This window comes from Lepus europaeus, chromosome 6, assembly GCF_033115175.1.
Source record: "Lepus europaeus isolate LE1 chromosome 6, mLepTim1.pri, whole genome shotgun sequence".
In the NCBI taxonomy this organism is placed as follows: domain Eukaryota; kingdom Metazoa; phylum Chordata; class Mammalia; order Lagomorpha; family Leporidae; genus Lepus; species Lepus europaeus.
Window position 1 is genome coordinate 99481051 of NC_084832.1, and position 17627 is coordinate 99498677.

General features: G+C 48.5%; 1 protein-coding gene across 2 annotated transcripts in view; it reads left to right on the top strand.

Annotated features, from left to right (window-relative positions):
• Nucleotides 1-17627, top strand: part of ANO2 (anoctamin 2) — a 353918-nt gene that overhangs the window by 108263 nt on the left and 228028 nt on the right. For both annotated transcript variants that reach the window (XM_062195454.1, XM_062195453.1), the window contains exons 7-8: nt 4966-5021; nt 10994-11035. In XM_062195454.1, coding sequence (XP_062051438.1) covers nt 4966-5021; nt 10994-11035 — 98 coding nt within the window. The remainder of the gene's footprint in view (nt 1-4965; nt 5022-10993; nt 11036-17627) is intronic.

The window sequence follows — 17627 nt, forward strand, 5'->3', positions numbered from 1 at the left end:
TCTGCTCTCCTCTCCTCTCCTCTCCTCTCCTCACCTGTTTTGGCAGGGGTTAGAATTACTATGTAAATACAAAGCAAAGAGAGTTGGCCTGGAAAGTGTCCAGGTGCACTGGCGTTGGGTGATGCTCTCACTTCTGACTCTGCAGGTCTCCATTACCTCCAGGAGGGACCACTCAACCGCTCCCTCGTATTTGCCCCTGGAAGTGAAGGGCTCTGCACTGGGGCGCACACAATGTTCGGAGCCTAAAACTGCCTGTGAGTTTGGCTTCTGCACGAAGATAGAGGTGTGTGAGTGATCACAGTCGTGGTCCAGCCCTGTGCTGCCTCCTTGATCAATGTCACGTTGCCTGAGGTCAGGTTGCCTGAGGTCAGGCTGGGACTTTGCTCCATCATGAAACGGCTGTCAAGTGCATGTGACATGCAAGGAACTTCAGCCCCCTTGACCATGGCAGAGGGGGACACACACCTTTCTTGCTCCTCCATCTGGAAGGTATTATTGCCTTTCCATGGACAGAAAATTGTAGATTAATGGAGCTGCCTTTTCATGGACATTTTCGTGTCAGGGTATTTGTATTGGGCATGGCCCCTCCCACGCCGAAGACGATGTCTTAATTATATTGACCGAAGCCAGGCCATGTTGTATGTTGTAAACATCTGGTTTATCATTCATCCAGCTGAGCTGGTTTATATTTTGTTAGAAGAAAAGCCTTGGGATTAAAGGCATTTAAGTAATTAAGCACACGTCAAGACAATTTGGTGATGGGTAAATATAGTCTCTCTTAAACGCACCGTCTGGGGGCTCTGGTTTAGATTTGAGTCCGGCTGGAGCGCAGGGATGAAAGCGGAACGCCAAGCACGCTGGGCCCTGTTCTTCGGGGGAATCAAAACCAAATGGGAGCCCGGGACTCCGGCACCATTGCTCTAAGTGCCAGTCCCAGTGGACAGAGATTGCCTTTGGGTCTGGCCTGGAGGGCGTGGAGCTGTCATCCCTGTCACCCAGCAGCCCTTGCAGAGGAAGGAGGCTGGGAGGCAGGCCGTAAACTCCTAGGCTTTGCTTGTTCCGTTGTGTCCAGGAAACGGGAGAGATCTCTGAAACAAAATGCCAGGCCTCAGGTTTTGTGAGGCGAGTGCATATTTTCAGGTATCATTGCCTCAGAGTGAGCCCGCCCCGGTCCTGCTTCTTGGCTGTGAACTCTCTCTGGGTGTTGCTGGGCTCAGGCTGCACCAGCTGTGTCCGGGCCGGGCAAGGAGGAGGCACAGCCCTTCCTTTGGGACTTAGGGGCTAAGCAACAGGTCTGAATTACTTGGGCAGGGGCAGCAGGGATGCACATGGAGATTTGGGGGATGCTGAAAGGCCTCGGGGGGCTGTGCTGTGTTTGAACTGCGTCCCAGCTTCTCTCTGGGGAGACGGGAGGGAAAATGTTCTCAGCACCTTCTCCTCCTTGGGCCCCATCCTGGGAGGCCAGGGACAAAAGGTTGGGTATCCCACTTTCTACCCAGGTCTAGAGCAGAGAGGAGAGAATATGTATGTGATCCTGAAGAAGAAAGCATTCCCATTATGGCCAGATGGATGGCACACGATGGAACCAATTAGCCCATTTTTGCTGAAAAGAAAGGAAAAAAAAAATCAGAATTTCAATTTTCAAAGCAGAGACTCTTTAAAAAAAAAAAACAAAAACAAAAAACAGCGTTTGATTATTTTCTTCTCCTTTCAAACTGATTTCCATGCTTGTTTGGGGGTAGGATCTTGGTTTCTGAACTCTGGGTGAAGCTCCAGGCCAAGGCGATGCCTGTTCTTGGGTGAGGTTGTGATGAGCTGTCCCTTTCCAGTCCCCCTCTCCCCCTCGCCAGCCCTCAGGAACTCTGCTTGCTCTTCCCCCAGCAGCCACTGAGTGGGACTGCTCACATGATACCTCCCAGGGACCAGGTAGGAGGTACGCAGCCACGGGTGACAGAGAAACATACCATTACATCACTCACGGGCTCTGGTTTCCTGTCAGGACAACTCAGGTTTCCAACCTGAATCTTTGCTCCAAGGCAAGGGACCATTTTTCGGGGCTTCCTGCCTTAGGCAGCAATCAGCCAGAGTTTCAAGTTTCTTCACCAGCAGAGGATGCCAGACAAAGGAGGGTGGAACTCTGTGGGTGCCCCTGGTACACAAGGAGAGGTGCTGAGATAACTGTGCTCACAGCGCTGGGCACTCCTTCCTGTGTGCCCACCCAGGAACCAAGCATCCTGAGAGCCTCGGGCCAGAGCGGGGAGCCCGCCGACCCAGGGGCCTGGAAGACTTTTGGGAGATGCCAGACAATGTCTTAGAAGTGAAGTGAGCACCGTGGCGGGCTGGGCTGTGCAATGCACAGAGAAAGCTCTATTTGAGGTGGGGATAGGAGCAGAGCATTGGAAACCCTGGGGTTTGAGGTCTCTGGAAGAATCTGGCAGCCGGACTCAGGAGTTCAGGTCATCAGCCTGCTGCTTCCAGATGCTTGGCTACTGTGCTGAGCAAAGCAGAGAATGAGCAGGAGAGCTCAGTAGGTGGAACACCTGTTTAACTTTCTCCACACTGTCCTGGGACTGTCTTGGGGCTACGCAGCTGTTGCAGTAGTCGTGGGGTATGAGTGATTCCTGGGGTGCTGTCTAGCTGGGGTCCCACCCGCCTGGGATGCTTCAACCTCTATGCGTGTCGACAGCACTTTTGGTAGCTTTGAGCTGTCCCCACCCAGCCCAGCCCCCCTTCTGACTTGAGACTCCTCCCTTTGATTCTTGGAGGGCGGCTTCATGTTGCTGTGGATGTGGCTCTTGAACTGATTAATGGTGCTCAGAGTGAAATTGTAGGCTTGTGAGTAAAACAAATCTGCAGCCCGCCAAGCCTCTCCAGGGCCCCTCCCCCTTCCGCACTCCCTTTCCTCGACTTCCAATCCTCCCCCCCCCCCCAAGCCACTTCTCATGTTTTATGTTCATGCCAAGGAGGGAACTTAACGTCGGCAAAGGCCGCTGGCTCTTGGGTGATGCAATCACACCAAAGCCATCAGCATTCAGCTCACTGGAAGAGCGACCATGTCCACCAGTCCACCGAGTGTCCCCTGCAGCCTGCTCCCATGTGGGGTCCAGGGTGTGGTCTCTGTGGAGCATCCTGTATCCTGCCACAGTCGCCAATCAGGACTGCAGCTGTGGCCAATCAGGACAAGGTTTGAAGAAGAGGAGGCTGATAGAGGGCATCTTCCAGAACCCCTGAGCACTTGGGAGGGAATGGGGGGTGGAAAGCCACGGATTTTAATGAGTAAAAGTTGTCTAGATTTGTCACCCAATCTTGTTGTTTACCCAGAGCTGCACAATGCAGGTTGCTTAGCATTTGGACGTCATATGTCTTCCCCTCTGAAATCCAGTGATCTCATAGCTTTTCTGGAGAGAATGGTTCAGGGTGGAATGTATGTGTGAGACAAGGGAAATCACTGTGTACCAGAAGCTTCCCCGTCCCCCACCTTCTCGCTGATTGCCTGTATGTCCAGGTGGAGCAAGGTGTTTGGTTCCCTGAGTTGTAAGGTAACATGCCTGCTGTCTGGACGGCACGGACCTGGGCCACACAGTCCCTCCTCGGACAGAACACAGAGGCCGCTGCGTAGACTCTGAACCAAACCAAGGCTGAAACAGGCACATCCAATAGCTTTGTGCTGAGCAGGAGGTTCTGTGTTGTGAGTTCACTGGAGCCAGAGGCACAGGGCCTTTTGTGCATTTCACACTCATTTAGGAGGATGTGCTGTGTGCGAGGGGTGTCAGGTGCTGTTGGGATTACATCAGCCCCTTGTTTTATAATTTTCACACTTGTTGGTCTCAGGGCACCTTCACATTTTTATCAGGAGCTCCCAAAGACCTTTTGTGTTGGTGGGTTTCCTCCATCAGTATTTATTGTGTTCTAGGTTAAAATGGAGTGTTTAAAGCACAAGAATGCATAGACACACACTCCACGAGCCGTCAGGGCATGATGTCATCACAATGGTACAAAGCCCCACTGTCCACTTATGAGAGAATGAGGGCAGGAGAGCAAGTCATGTCTTGCTACTCATATAAAAACAGTTTGGACTTCAAGGAACCCACAGGGAGGGTCATGGAGACTCCCAGGGCTCTGCAGACCACAGTTTGAGAACTCAGGTCCTGCTGAGCCTACTATAAGGGGCAGGTTACAGGAAGTCATACCACCTGGTGCAGGAATAGGGAGCGTGAGAAAATGGATCCCACCAAGCGTGCTGGGATATTGTGATCACCATTAGAGTTACCCACACACCCCCTCCTGAACACAGAGAGTCTCGAATGCTGACTGTGCTCGTGGTGATGGCCTGGGGGTGCTCGAGGCCTGTTGGGCAGTGGTGGGCTGACTTTTTGGGGACAGGAGGAAGATGAAGTTTGAGAGAACATATTTGATATTAAAACATACTTTTGCATGGAAAAGTACTATTCTTAGACTAAGAATTAAAACTTAAAGATTTCTAGACTGGGAAGGACCTACGAGTAAACAAGAGTGGAGTGATTCTTGGCTGGGAGGTAGGTGAAGAGTTAATATTTATCAAAAAAAGAAGGGAGAGGAGGGCATAGGCTGCAGCTGTTGAGCTGTAGCTGGGGCTGCCCATGTCCCATGTCACAGTGCCTAGGCTGGGGTGCCAGCTCTGCTCCCAGAGTCCAGCTTCCTGCTAATGTGCACCCTGGGAGGCAGGTGATAGCTCAAGAACTCAGGCCACTGCCACCTGTGTGGGAGACCAGGCTGGAGTTCCTGGGCCCTGGTTGTAGCCTGGCCCAGCTCTGGTTGTTGCAGGCATTTGGGGAGAGAACCAGCAGATGGTAGATCTCTTGTTTCTCCGTCTCTCTGCCTTTCAAATAGAATGAAAAATCTTAAACAACAACAGCAAAACTCCCCAGGAGGGCTGAGAAACCCTTGCTCTCTGGTTACTTTTTCCATTTTCCTTTCTTCCTGTAGGTATTAACTCTCTGATCGCGAACAATATCTATGAGGCTGCCTACCCTCTTCATGATGTAAGTACCATCTCTTGGGCACAGTGTTCATAGTCTTCAGGAAGTTGAAAGCTTCAGGCAATGTAGTGAGTGAAGACACGCAAGATAAGGCAGGGTGATGCTGGCACTACTGGGTGATCCTGGTGATCCTGGCACTGTAGCGTCTTGGCTGCTTCTGCCCTGCTCATCGCTGACAGTGATTTCCAGTTTGCTCTTCGCTGATCACCTCAGACTGTCTCTCCAATGAGTTTCCCAGATGGCGAAAATGCTCTGTTTTTTTTTTTTTTTTTTTTTATTTCAGTGCTGCCCACACACCCTGCCTTTGGTTTTGCTGCAAGTGTGAAAATTTGGCTATGGCATGTAGTAGATTAAAGGGAGTAGATGCTGGGGAAGGTGTGGATGGTAGTGGAAGGAAACCCAAAGGCTAGGGTAATACCTAGCCTGGGCTGTGGCAGAAAATAATGCCTTACATGTGAGAGATCTGTGCAGGTGTGACATTCCTCATCTTTAACATGAGGGTATGTGTGAAGGGGGGCTCTTCAAAAATGTCATGGAAAATGCATATTATGCAAAAAGGGATTACAACATTATGTTTTGCAAAAAAGAAATTTACCTTTTAATTTCATTTTCCATGACCTTTTGGAAATGCCCTCATATTAATGTACTTTTTTTTTTTTAATTTTAACTTTTTTGAAGCAACTATCTCAAAATTCCCTTTGTAGTTGTTTGGTTAAACAAAGAAAAAAATAACCACCATGAGAGCTTTTCCTGGCCACGAGTAGTGCTGTGAGCATCCAATAGAGAATGCAGTGATGTTTTCCTAGAAAATTCTGTCCCTTGAACTAAATGTTGCCCCGGCCTCACCGTTGCTCTGATGGGTCACATATTTAGCTTCTGTCATGCAGTGGTGCCCCCTGAGGCCAGCTGCCCCACACAGATGTCTCAGATGGCAATCCTCCCCTTCCTGGCATCTATGCGAGTGGTGTCTCTGGGTTCTGCTGGTTTTGGACAAGGGTGCGTGTGTCTCGTGTCATAGGTGATAGTCATGTGACGTGCTGACCCATTCACTGGCTCAGGCTCTGCAATTACACAACCCCCCCCCCCCCAAGAAACCTTTTATTTAATGAGTACAAATTTCACAAGTACAACTTTAGGAATATAGTGATTCTTCCCCCCATACTCGCCCTCCCACCCACACTCCCACCACTCTTCCTGTTCCCTCTCCCCTTGCCAATCCCATTCTCCATTAAGATTCATTTTCAATTAATTTTGTATGCAGAAGAACAACTCTATACTAAATAAAGATTTCAACAATTTCCACATACACACACACACAAACTGTTTGAGAACTAGTTTTACAATGAACTCTCATAATACCATTCATTGAGGACAGAGGCCCTGCATGGGGAGTTAGTGCACAGTGATGACTGTTGTTAATTTAACAATTAACACTCTTATGTATGATGTCAGTGATCACCCAAGGCTCTTGACATGAACTGCAAAGGCTATGGAAGCCTTTTGAATCCACAATCTCTGTCAGTATTTAGACAAGGTGATAAGCAAAGTGGAAGTTCTCTCCATTCAGGGAAAAGTACATCCTTCTTTGATGGCTACTTCTTTCCATTGGGGTCTCTCTCATAGAGATCTTTCATGTAGGAAACTTTTTGCCACAGTGTCTTGCCTTTCCATGCTTGAAGTGCTCTCATGGGCTTTTTAGCCAGGCCAGATGCCTTAAGGGCTGATTCCAAGGTCAGAGTGCTGTTTAGAGCTATTGTCATTCTGTAAGTCTTCTGTGTGGACTGCTTCCCATGTTGGAACATTCTCTCCTTTTTAATTCTATCTATTATTATTAACAGACACTTGATTTTATTTATATGATCCCTTTAACACTTAATCCTATCTTTAAGATCACTTTAACACTTATTATAGTCACTTTAACACTTAATAATGCATTTTTACCACCCATCCTAATGTGATTTGGGGTCCCATCGCAAGTTTTTGAACTGTACCCTTAGAAGTAGGTCCATAGGAATGTGTGAAGAACCATACAGTTTCACAGTTACAAACTTCCGCCTCCCTCTCTTATTCCCACTCTTATTTTTTTACTGAGATCTGTTTTCATTTGACTTTATACACATATGATTAACTCTATGTTATGTAAAGAGTTCAACGAATAGTATGAAGAAGAGACAAAAAACTGTTCCATGATAGTCAAGACAAGGGCTGTTCAAATCATTGCTTCTCAAAGTGTCAATTTCACTTCTACAGATTTTATTTTAGGTACTCTATTAGTTCTCATAGACGAGGGAGAACATATGGTATTTGCCCCTTTGGGACTGGCTTATTTCACTAAGTATGATGTTTTCCATGTTCATCCATTTTGTTGCAAATGAAGGGATTTCATTTTTTTTTCTTTTACCACTGTGTAGTATTTCATAGAGTACATATCCCATGATTTCTTTTTTTTTTTTTTTAAGATTTATTTATTTATTTGAAAGCCAGAGTTACAGAGAGGCAGAGGCAGAGAGAGAGAGAGAGAGGTCCTCCATCTGCTGGTTCACTCCCCAGATGCCTGCAATGGCTGAAGCTGTGCCTATCCAAAGCTAGGAGCCAAGAGCTTCTTCCTGGTCTCCAATGTGGGTGCAAGGGACCAAGGAGTTGGGCCATCTTCCAGTGCTTTCCCAGGCCATAGCAGAGAGCTGGATCAGAAGTGAAACATCCAGGACTCAAACCGGTGTCCATATGGGATGCTGGAACTGCAGGCGGTGACTTTACCACTATGCCACGGTGCCGCCCCCCCCCCCCCCGTAATTTCTTATCCAGTCTTCAGTTGATGGGCATTTATGTTGATTCCATGTCTTAGCTATTGTAAATTGAGCTGCAATAAACATGGGGATGCAGAGAACTCTTTTATTTACTGATTTCTTTTCCCTTGAGTAAATTCCCAGGAGTGGAATGGCTGGGTCGTATGGTAGGTCTATATTCAAATTTCTGAGGTCTTTCCAAATTGCCTTCCATAGTGTTTTTACCAGTTTACTTTTCCACCAACAGTGGATTAGGATACCTTTTTCCCCATATCCTCACCAGCATTTGTTGTTTGTTGATCTGTGTATGAAAGCCGTTCTAACTGGGGTGAGGTGAAACTTCATTGTGGTTTTGATTTGCATTTTCCCTGATGGCTAGTGATCCTGAACATTTTTTCATATGTCCGTTGGCCATTTGGATTTCCTCTTTTGAAAAATGTCTGTTTAAGTCCTTTGCCCATTTCTTAACAGGGTTGTTTGTTTTGTTGTTGTGGAGTTTCTTGATCTCTTTATATATTCTGATTATTAATCCTTTATCAGTTGCATAGTTTGCGAAAAATTTCTCCTATTCTGTTGGTTGCCTCTTCACTTTCCTGAGTGTTTCTTTTGCAGTACAGAAGCTTCTCAATTTGATGTAATTTCATTTGTTAATTTGGGCTTCAATTGCCTGTGCCTCTGGGGTCTTTTCCAAGAACTCTTTGCTTGTGCCAATATCTTGCAGGGTTTCCCCAATGTTCTCTAATAATTTGATGGCATCTGGTTCTAGATTTAGGTCTTTAATCCATTTTAATGGATTTTTGTGTAAGGTGTAAGTTCAGGGTCCTGCTTCTTACTTCTGCATGTGGAAATCCAGTTTTCCCTGCAACATTTGTTGAAGAGACTGTCCATGCTCCAGGGATTGGTTTTAGCTCCTTGGTCAAATTAAGTTGGTTGTAGATGCATGGATTGATTTCTGGCATTTCTATTGTGTTCCATTGGTCTATCCATCTGTTTTTGTACCAGCTAGGCTGTTTTGATCTGGCATTGTGATGCCTCCACTTTGTTTTTGTTGTATAAAATTGCTTTAGTTATTCGAGGTCTCTTGTGTTTCTATATGAATTTCAGCATCATTTTTTTCTAGATCTGAGAAGAATGTCTTTGATATTTTTATATCTGAGAAGAATGTCTTCAGTATTTTGGCATCGCATTGAATCTGTAAATTGCTTTTAGAATAATGGACATTTTGATGATATTGATTCTTTTAATCCGTGAACATGGAATATTTTTCCATTTTTTTTGGTATCTTCTATTTCTTCCTTTAATGTTTTGTAATTCTCATAGTAGAGATCTTTGATATCCTTGATTAATTTTATTCCAAGGTATTTGATTTTTTTTTGTAGCTATTGTGAATGGGATTGATCTTAGAAGTTCTTTCTCAGCTGTGGCATTGTCAGTGTATTCAAAGGCTGTTGGGGGCTGTTGCTGTGGCACAGTGGGTTATTTCCCTGGCCTGAAGCACTGGCATCCCATATGCATGCCAGTTTTAGTCCCACTGCTCTTCTTCCAATCCAGCTCTCTGCTGTGGCTTGGGAAAGCAGTGGAGGATGGTCCAGGTCCTTGGGCCCCTGAATCCATGTGGGAGACCTGGAAGTATCTTCTGATTCCTGGCTTTGGATTGGCATAGCTCCAGCTGTTGCGGCCATCTGGGGAGTGAACCAGCGGATGGAAGACCTCTCTCTGTCTCTACCTCTCTCTGTAACTCTTTCAAATAAATAAAATAAATCTTTAAAAAAATAAAAGCTGTTGATTTTTGTGGATTGATTTTATATCCTGCTACTTTACCAAACTCTTCTATGAGTCCCAATAGTCTCTTGGTGGGGTCTTTTGGATCCCCTATATAGAATCATGTCATCTGCAAATAGGGAGAGTTTGACTTCTTCTTTCCCAATTTGTACCCCTTTGATTACTTTTTCTGCCTAATGGCTCTGGCTAAATTTTAACAACAGTGAGAGTGGGCATCCTTGTCTGGTTCTGGATCTCAGTGGAATGCTACCAAACTTTTCCCCATTCAATAGGATGCTGGCCATGGGTTTGTCATAAATTGCCTTGATTGTGTTGAGGAATGTTCATTCTATACCCAGTTGCTTAGAGTTTCCATCATGAAAGGGAGTTGTATTTTATCAAATGTTTTCTCTGCATCTATTGAGATAATTGTATGTTTTTTGTTCTTTAGTTTTTTTTTTTTTTTTTGGACAGGCTGAGTGGACAGTGAGAGAGAGAGACAGAGAGAAATGTCTTCCTTTTGCCGTTGGTTCACCCCTCAATGGCCGCTACAGCCAGTGCACTGTGGCCGGCACACCGCGCTGATCCGAAGCCAGGAGCCAGGTGCTTCCTCCTGGTCTCCCATGTGGGTGCAGGGCCCAAGCACTTGGGCCATCCTCCACTGCCTTCCTAGGCCATAGCAGAGAGCTGAACTGGAAGAGGGGCAACCGGGACAGAATCCAGCGCCCCGACTGGGACTAGAACCCAGGGTGCTGGCGCGGCAGGTGGAGGATTAGCCTAGTGAGTCGCGGCGCCGGCCTCTTTAGTTTGTTAATGTGATGTATCACATTGATTGAATTGTGAATGTTGAACCATCCCTGCATACCAGGGATAAACCCCACTTGGTCTTGGTGAATGATCTATCTGATGTGTTTTAGGATTTGATTGGCTAGAATTTTGTTGAGGAGTTTTGGGTCTATGTTCACCAGGGAAATTAGTCTGTAGTTCTTTTTCTCTGTTGCATCTTTTCTGGGTTTAGGAATTAAGGTGATGCTGGATTCATAGAAAGAATTTAGGAGCATTCTCTCCCTTTCAATTATTTTGAATGACTTGAGAAGTGTTGGAGTTAGTTCTTCTTTAAATGTCTGGTAGAAGTCAGCAGTGAAGCCATCCGGTCCTGGGCTTTACTTTGTTGGGAGCTGCAATTGCATTTACAGGCATGCAAGGGGGAGTCTGTTCATGTGAGGCATTGTCCCAGTAAGCATCATAAGTGTGGATGAGTAAGAAATGGAACATTGGCCCCTTACCATGCCATGCCTTTGACTTTCCTTAAATGGAAATGAAAAAGAGATGACATTAGAAAATAAAAAAGAGAATCTGTTCTCTCTTGGTGTCTGGTTTTGATCATCCCATTGACTTAATCCAGTGTCCCTTTTTTTTTCCCTCCAGGGTGAATATGATAGTCCGGGGGATGACATGAATGACAGAAAGGTAAGCCTGCCTTGTGGTGAAATGAGTGCTTTGCACACACAAAGCCATTGATGGGTGCAGTACTGGATAGAAAAGCCCTGGATGTTTTTATTTATCTACTGATCTATTTTTTAAAGCAATTTTCCTATAGCCACCCGCAGTGGTGGTGTTTGGAAATGGGAAGACCATGTCTGGTCATCCCAATGACTGTATGCATATTTTCATGGACCCTTCTGTAGTTTAGTTCCTGGGGACCAGAGATGTTGACCATCCTAAAACATACCAAGGTCCCACCCAAACCCCCTGTCCCATCTTCTGATGGAAAGAGAGCAGCCATTGAGCATCACAGCTAATCCAACTTCCGTAATTAAGGCTGCAAAAACTGAGACCAGAGAAGTTGAGCACTCTGCCCAAGATTCCACCACCACAGTGAGGAGATGGGGCTTGGAACACCTCTGACTCTCGGATCTGGAGTCTGTGCTAAAACCGTCTATCTGACCATCCGTATCTCATGGGTTTTCCCTGGTTGTCTTTAAGCAATTCTGCTTAGCCTCCAGGTAGACAAGTAGAGTTTCGCCACTCCCAAATTAGAGATGAGAAATTGTAGGGAAAAAGTGGCGTTTGCTCTGAGAAACTGGGGAATCTGAGGTTACAGTTAGGGGAGGGCCAAGCGTCACACTGGCAACAGGATCCCTCTGCTGTCACAGCTCCTGACAGCACAGCACTGTCCCCGTCTCAGTGTCCCCGTCCCTCACCCAGAGTTTCTCATTGTCTGGTGATATAGTCCACCATCCTGCAGGTGCCCCTCCCCTGACCGCTAGTGGGGACACATGCCATCCTCCCACCCAGGGTCTCCCAGCCTGCAGCACCTCTCGTGAGCAGAGGAGGGTGGGAGAGGGTGGGAGGGACGAGGAGCTGAAGCTCAAGACGTCTCCCTGCCCCCAACTCTGTTGTCTGGAAAATCATTCATCCCCAAGTTGCCTTTGAGCAGCCTTCTTTTTATCCTGCCTGTTAGTCCCTGTTATGAAGTGTTAAGTATTAAAAACATAAAAGGTCTTTTCCAGAAATACTGCTGTGATTGCTTACACATGTCCTCTCTCTGCCTGCCCAGGGAATCTGCTGTAGTATTTCGATGTCTTAACCTCATCTGTTTTCTATCTGATGCTAATAGTCTCGGTGTTTAATTTCCTGAAAAGTCCTGATCAGATTTAAAGGAAAAGGAGGAAGCACTTCTCCCCACATCTCACCTCTCTCACCCAACCATTTTCTGTCCTCCCACTCTCTAATTTCACGTTCCTCCCCTTTAAATGGAGATCGCTGCCCGCTGTCTGCCTAAGAAACCTCCCGCTGGGTGGTGGTGACCCTAGACAGAGACCAGGAAAGCACAGTAACTCATGGGACCTTGTCAATGAGCCCCCTGTTCCGGCAATGATGGAGAGAAGTCAACTGTAGACTATTCCACATATCCATGCATGCGCCTTTGGAAGGATATTCTGTGGTTATTTTCCTTCCATAAAGTGTTTTGCTTCTGTTGATATAATGACGTAGGGAGGGGTGGAAGCTGGGAGGCCGGGAGCAACCTGCCTGATGGAGTCGCCTCCTTGGTGGGTAATTCCCAAAGCCAATGGCCTGGATGCGCCATGAAGTGCAAAAAGTGTCGTTGAAAGACAAGAGGTCCCATTCTTGCAGCCATTGCATGGGTTCACTGGCCAATCCTGGGGGCCTCACTGCCCTGTGCCCGGGTCACGGTTAGGAAAGTGAGTGCAACTGGGAAGCTGACACCCAGTAGGGAGGGCAGGCTGGTCCCAGTGTCTGTGAACGATCATGAAGTCAGGCCCGGGGCCGTGGTGTCCACATCTCAGCCAGTGCTCTCCAGCCATGCAGACACAGCATCTTCTGCATGGCGGGGTGGGGAGTGGGGGTCCTCAGTCACGTGTGGGTGGTGCTTAGGCCGCCTTCTAGAGGGGAAAGTGCAAAACGCCTCTGAGTCCCTGCAGCCTATTTGTGTTGATTACGCAGTAGGAGTCAGGTGGGTGGAGAGAGTCATGTGCTCTTTCCAGATGCTGTGGGACGGATTCTGATTGCAAATGCCAGGGAGGACCCTGTGGCTCAGCTGGCCTCCGGGAGGGGGGCCCTTTAGGGCCGGTTTGCGATGAGGTCTCAAGTGGCCCAGCCCCCCAGTATCGGGGTGGTCTCCCTCCATCTTCTTGCAATTTGGGGCTGTTCCTGTGATCTCCAAGGTGTAAGATCGTCTCAGGCAGACGCCAGGCAAGCCCAAAGGCCCTGGAGAATGGCAGTCTCTTTGCCCTGCCTCACCAGGTCTCGATGACCCAGGCCCGGGAGGAGCTGCCGGTCTCTCCCTCTCCCCTATCCCATGGGATCATTAAGAAGCGGCTTCCCCCTGCAGGGGAGCAGAGCTTTCCTGCCTCCCTCAGAGCCATGGCAGCAGGAGGAGGGAGCAGGATTTTCCCTGGCTTCCAGCAGCTGCCCTGGCTGTCTTGTTTCTGGGCAAATCTCAGCAAAGATACTGTTGCTGTCATCTAGGGGCCGCTGGGACCCTGTGGCTCCCCTACCCACTTGCAGGGGAGAGCCCAAGGCACTGCAATGGGATTTTCTTTAGCATTTTTGAAGCCTTTGGTCCAGGGGATTTTGCAGCCTCCAATGGGTGGGAAGAGAGTCCTTCCTGCATTTTGACAGCTTGCCTTTCTGATGACAGAAGGGGCTTCTCTTGGTGTCACTTGAGGGTTAATTTGGCGATGTGGCACCACAGGGAGAAGTTGGAGTTCCTTGTTGAATGTTCCAGCAGGTCTCTGGATCTGGGCATAGAATCCAAGCCTCTTCTATTCAGGGCCAACCCTCCCCTACGAGTGCCTCTGAAGTGGCTTCAGCTGGCATCTGTGTGCCTCCCCAGGTCTTGCTGCTTCCAAGGGGAGCTTGTGGCCTCAGGCCCACTGTCCCCAACACATTGCTGTTTTCTGGTGATGCAGAGGGTCATGACGAGGTTGTTCTTTTTTAAAAAAAAAGATTTATTTACTTATTTGAAAGGCAGAACTATAGAGAGGCAGAGGCAGAGAGCGAGAGAGCGAGAGAAAGGGAGAAAGAAAGGTCTTCCATTCTCTGGTTCACTCCCCAGATGGCCGCAATGGCTGGAGCTGTGCCAATCTGAAGCCAGGAGCCAGGAGCTCCTTCCAGGTCTCCCACACGGGTGCAGGGGCCCAAGGACTTGGGCCACCTTCTACTGCTTTCCCAGGCCACAGCAGAGAGCTGGATGGGAAGTGGAGCAGCTGGGATTCAAACTGGCACATAGCGTCTTTACCCGCTACACCACTGCACCGACCCTGGCAAGGAGTTTTAGTACCTGAATTCCTTTGTGGTTTCATGAAATGTTTATATTGATGCCCTGCTACTGGATGTGATTCCCAGGGAGCGGCACCTGCTGCCTGCATGTTCTGATCCATCAGGAGGGGTGGCCCTGTGGGTTGTCAGCTGCCCTGAAGGTTTGGGGTCAGTCATGCCTGAAATCACGCTAAGGGCCTCTGCAGTAGGACACTGTGCACTAAGGAGGAGCTTCGGCCTCTCTGGTTTATTTGAAGTGTTGGCCAATTGGTGAAGAGAGGACGTGGTGTAACTCTAGGGGAGAAAATGGATTTGCTAAGAGCTACATCAGAAAGTTCTAGACTCTGCAAGTTGAAAGAGACTGTCACATGTTACTGTTTGGTCCCCTTGCACATTACTCACATGGTACTAATCCTCCTGGGGCAGAGACTCCTGGGTATGCCTCCCTTCACCCTGACTGCCAGTCTGTCCTGGGGCCCTGGAGCCTGGAGCTGAACATGATCCACTTGTTTTTTTTATTATTATTATTTGACAGGTAAAGTTATATAGACAGTGAGAGAGAGACAGAGAGAAAGGTCTTCCATCCGCTGGTTCACTCCCCAAATGGCCGCTACGGCCGGCGCTGCACCGATCCGAAGCCAGGAGCCAGGAGCCAGGTGCTTCCTCCTGGTCTCCCATGCGGGTGCAGGTGCCCAAACACTTGGGTCATCCTCCACTGCCTTCCCGGGCCACAGCAGAGAGCTGGACTGGAAGAGCAACAACCGGGACTAGAACCCGGCGCCCATATGGGATGCTGGCGCCGCAGGCAGAGGATTAACCAAAGTGAGCCACGGCGCCAGCCCTGATCCACCTGTTTTTAACAATGTATGATTGAGCATCCATGGAGATCAGGAAGTCTGTGGAGCTCCCTGGGTCTCTGCTCCCCCTGCAAGTGACGGAAGGGCAGGTGAGCTGGCCTGGGCAGATCCCTGTGGGCGTCCAGGCATGGTTGATTCTCTTAGCTCCAGTTCTCTTTTTGGGGTTCCATCCTTTGTATCCATCTAGCCCTTCTGTATCAAATGGATTTTTTTAAGCAACAAAAACTCTTTTTGGTTATTTATGAGAGAGAGAGAGAGAGAGAGAGAGAGAGAGAGAGAGAGAGATCCCATCTACTTGTTCGCTTTCCAAACGCTCACAATAGCCCCTATCTAAGGACAAAGCCAGCAGCCAGGAACTCAATCCAGGTCTCCCATGTGGGTTGAAGGAACCCAGTTACTATGCGGTCACTGCTGCCTCTCTGTGAGCACATTAGCAGGGAGCTGGAGTCCGCAGTATGATCTGAGTATTGGACCCAGATACTCCGATGTGGGACATGAGCTTCTTCAAGGCTAGACTAAAAGCTTGCTCCCCAAATGGCTTCCTTGGCTTATTTCTCATCCTCATCCACAAGCTGTGGATGTAGCTCTGTGCTGAGGAGATGCCACCCTGAGACAAGGACTTTCTGGAAGGTTCTGGGATCCAGCAAGGAGTGAGGCTTCGAGGCTGGCCCTCAGTTTGGACTGGAGTTGACTGTGCTAGGCTGGCTTCTTGGAGCATTTTTAGTTTTCCCACTCAGTGCCCAACAGATGCTCTGAGATTCAAGTTCTAGTAGGACACAGGACTCGGGCAGGAATTCGCTCTAGAGGTCAGAGCCTATGAGGCAGGCGGTGACGTCCCACGGCCCTCAAGGGGGTCCCCTGCCCGTATCTCCTGACGCAGGCTGGCCTCCCTTTGGGCCACACATGGTGTCACTATGACAACGAGGTGCTGCAGAGCCCACAGGTTGCACTTGGGAGAGGGACTCAAAACCCAGAGCAGCAGAAGCATCGCAAATGAGGGGGAGGAGGAGATGTGCTAATAGTGAGAAGATCGAGTTAGAAGCCACCACCCGGAATGAGCGGCACTGATGCTCATGAATTCAGATCTTCTTCCGCCTGTCCCGCACCTGTCTTGGTTTCCTCCTTGGCAAATAGCAATGGCAGGGACAGTTTGTGCCATCAGGGTGTGTGGCATTTCTGGGTCTGGTTTGCTGGGAGATATGGCAATAAAAGTCTGCTGCCACTAAGTAGGAATGCTAGGTCTCATTTCATTTTTTATATCATGTCTTTAAAAAGTCTTAGGTGCAGGTGTAGGGTTGTTGCTCAGCGAGGTAGCTCAAATACCTAACTGCAGTTAAGTTGGCCTTGAATGATTTCCTTGTGAATTCTGTGTCATGTGCAAGGAGCATAATATTCCAAGTCTGTCCGGTCCAGATGTATAATTGGATTAAGTGCCGTTATCTATTCAGCATGGCTTTCTAGGTGAGATCTGGTGATGGACTGGTACTGCATCGCTCTATTTGCTGATGGCTGCTAGGTGAAACCTGCTGGCCATGTGTCGGAAGTTACAGTACCGGGTGCCATGGTTTTCCTTTGGGGTTGTGCCTGTGCAGGTTTTGCCACAGTTGCTGCGAGCTCTCACTGCCTGATGCACTCGGTGCGCAGTTTCCTCCCTCGTCCTCTTGTGTGGGTTCCACCTCTGGAACCCCTCTTGTCAGGGTCACTGGTGACCTTCGAGTCGCTTCCCCATTGTCCTCTGACCTCACGACACTGGTGACGACCTTTACCATTTCTTCCTTTAGGAGCTCCTTCCTCACTTGGCTTCTGGGACATCCAGTACTTCTGACTCTCCTTCTCCGCACCACTGTTTGCTCCTCCCATCTCCTTGCTGGTCCCTTATCCTCCCTGTTACCCCTAAATGATGCAGTGCCTGGGGCCCAGGCCTTCGGCCTCTTCTCTGCCTGGTCTCTCTTCCTTGGAAGTCCCATCCTTCGTGTACTGACAACTCCCAGATTTCGATCTCCAGGCTGGACTCTGCTCTGAACTTCAGATTTGTATGCCCAGCTGCTTGCTGCACGTCCCTGTGTGGATGTCTCAAGGGCATTGCACATTAATTCATCCCGAGGTGAACTCCTGGCTCTGCCCTTCCTAAGTTGTTCTTCTCACAGTCTTCCCCAGTTTAGGCAATGGCATCACATTCACGAGTTACTCTGTCACTCGGGCCGCATTGCCGTTGTCTCTCACCCCACATCAGATCCACAAGTGAGTCTTGCTGGCACTACCTCTAATATATAAGCAGAGTCAACTGCTTCTTACCTCATCTCTCCCTACCCCCATGGCTGAAGCCAGCATCTCTCACTTGGACCATTACAGTCACCTCCTTACTCTGTCCTCCACGATCTCACACTGTCTCTCCCTTCTGCTGCTGACCTCCTAGTGAC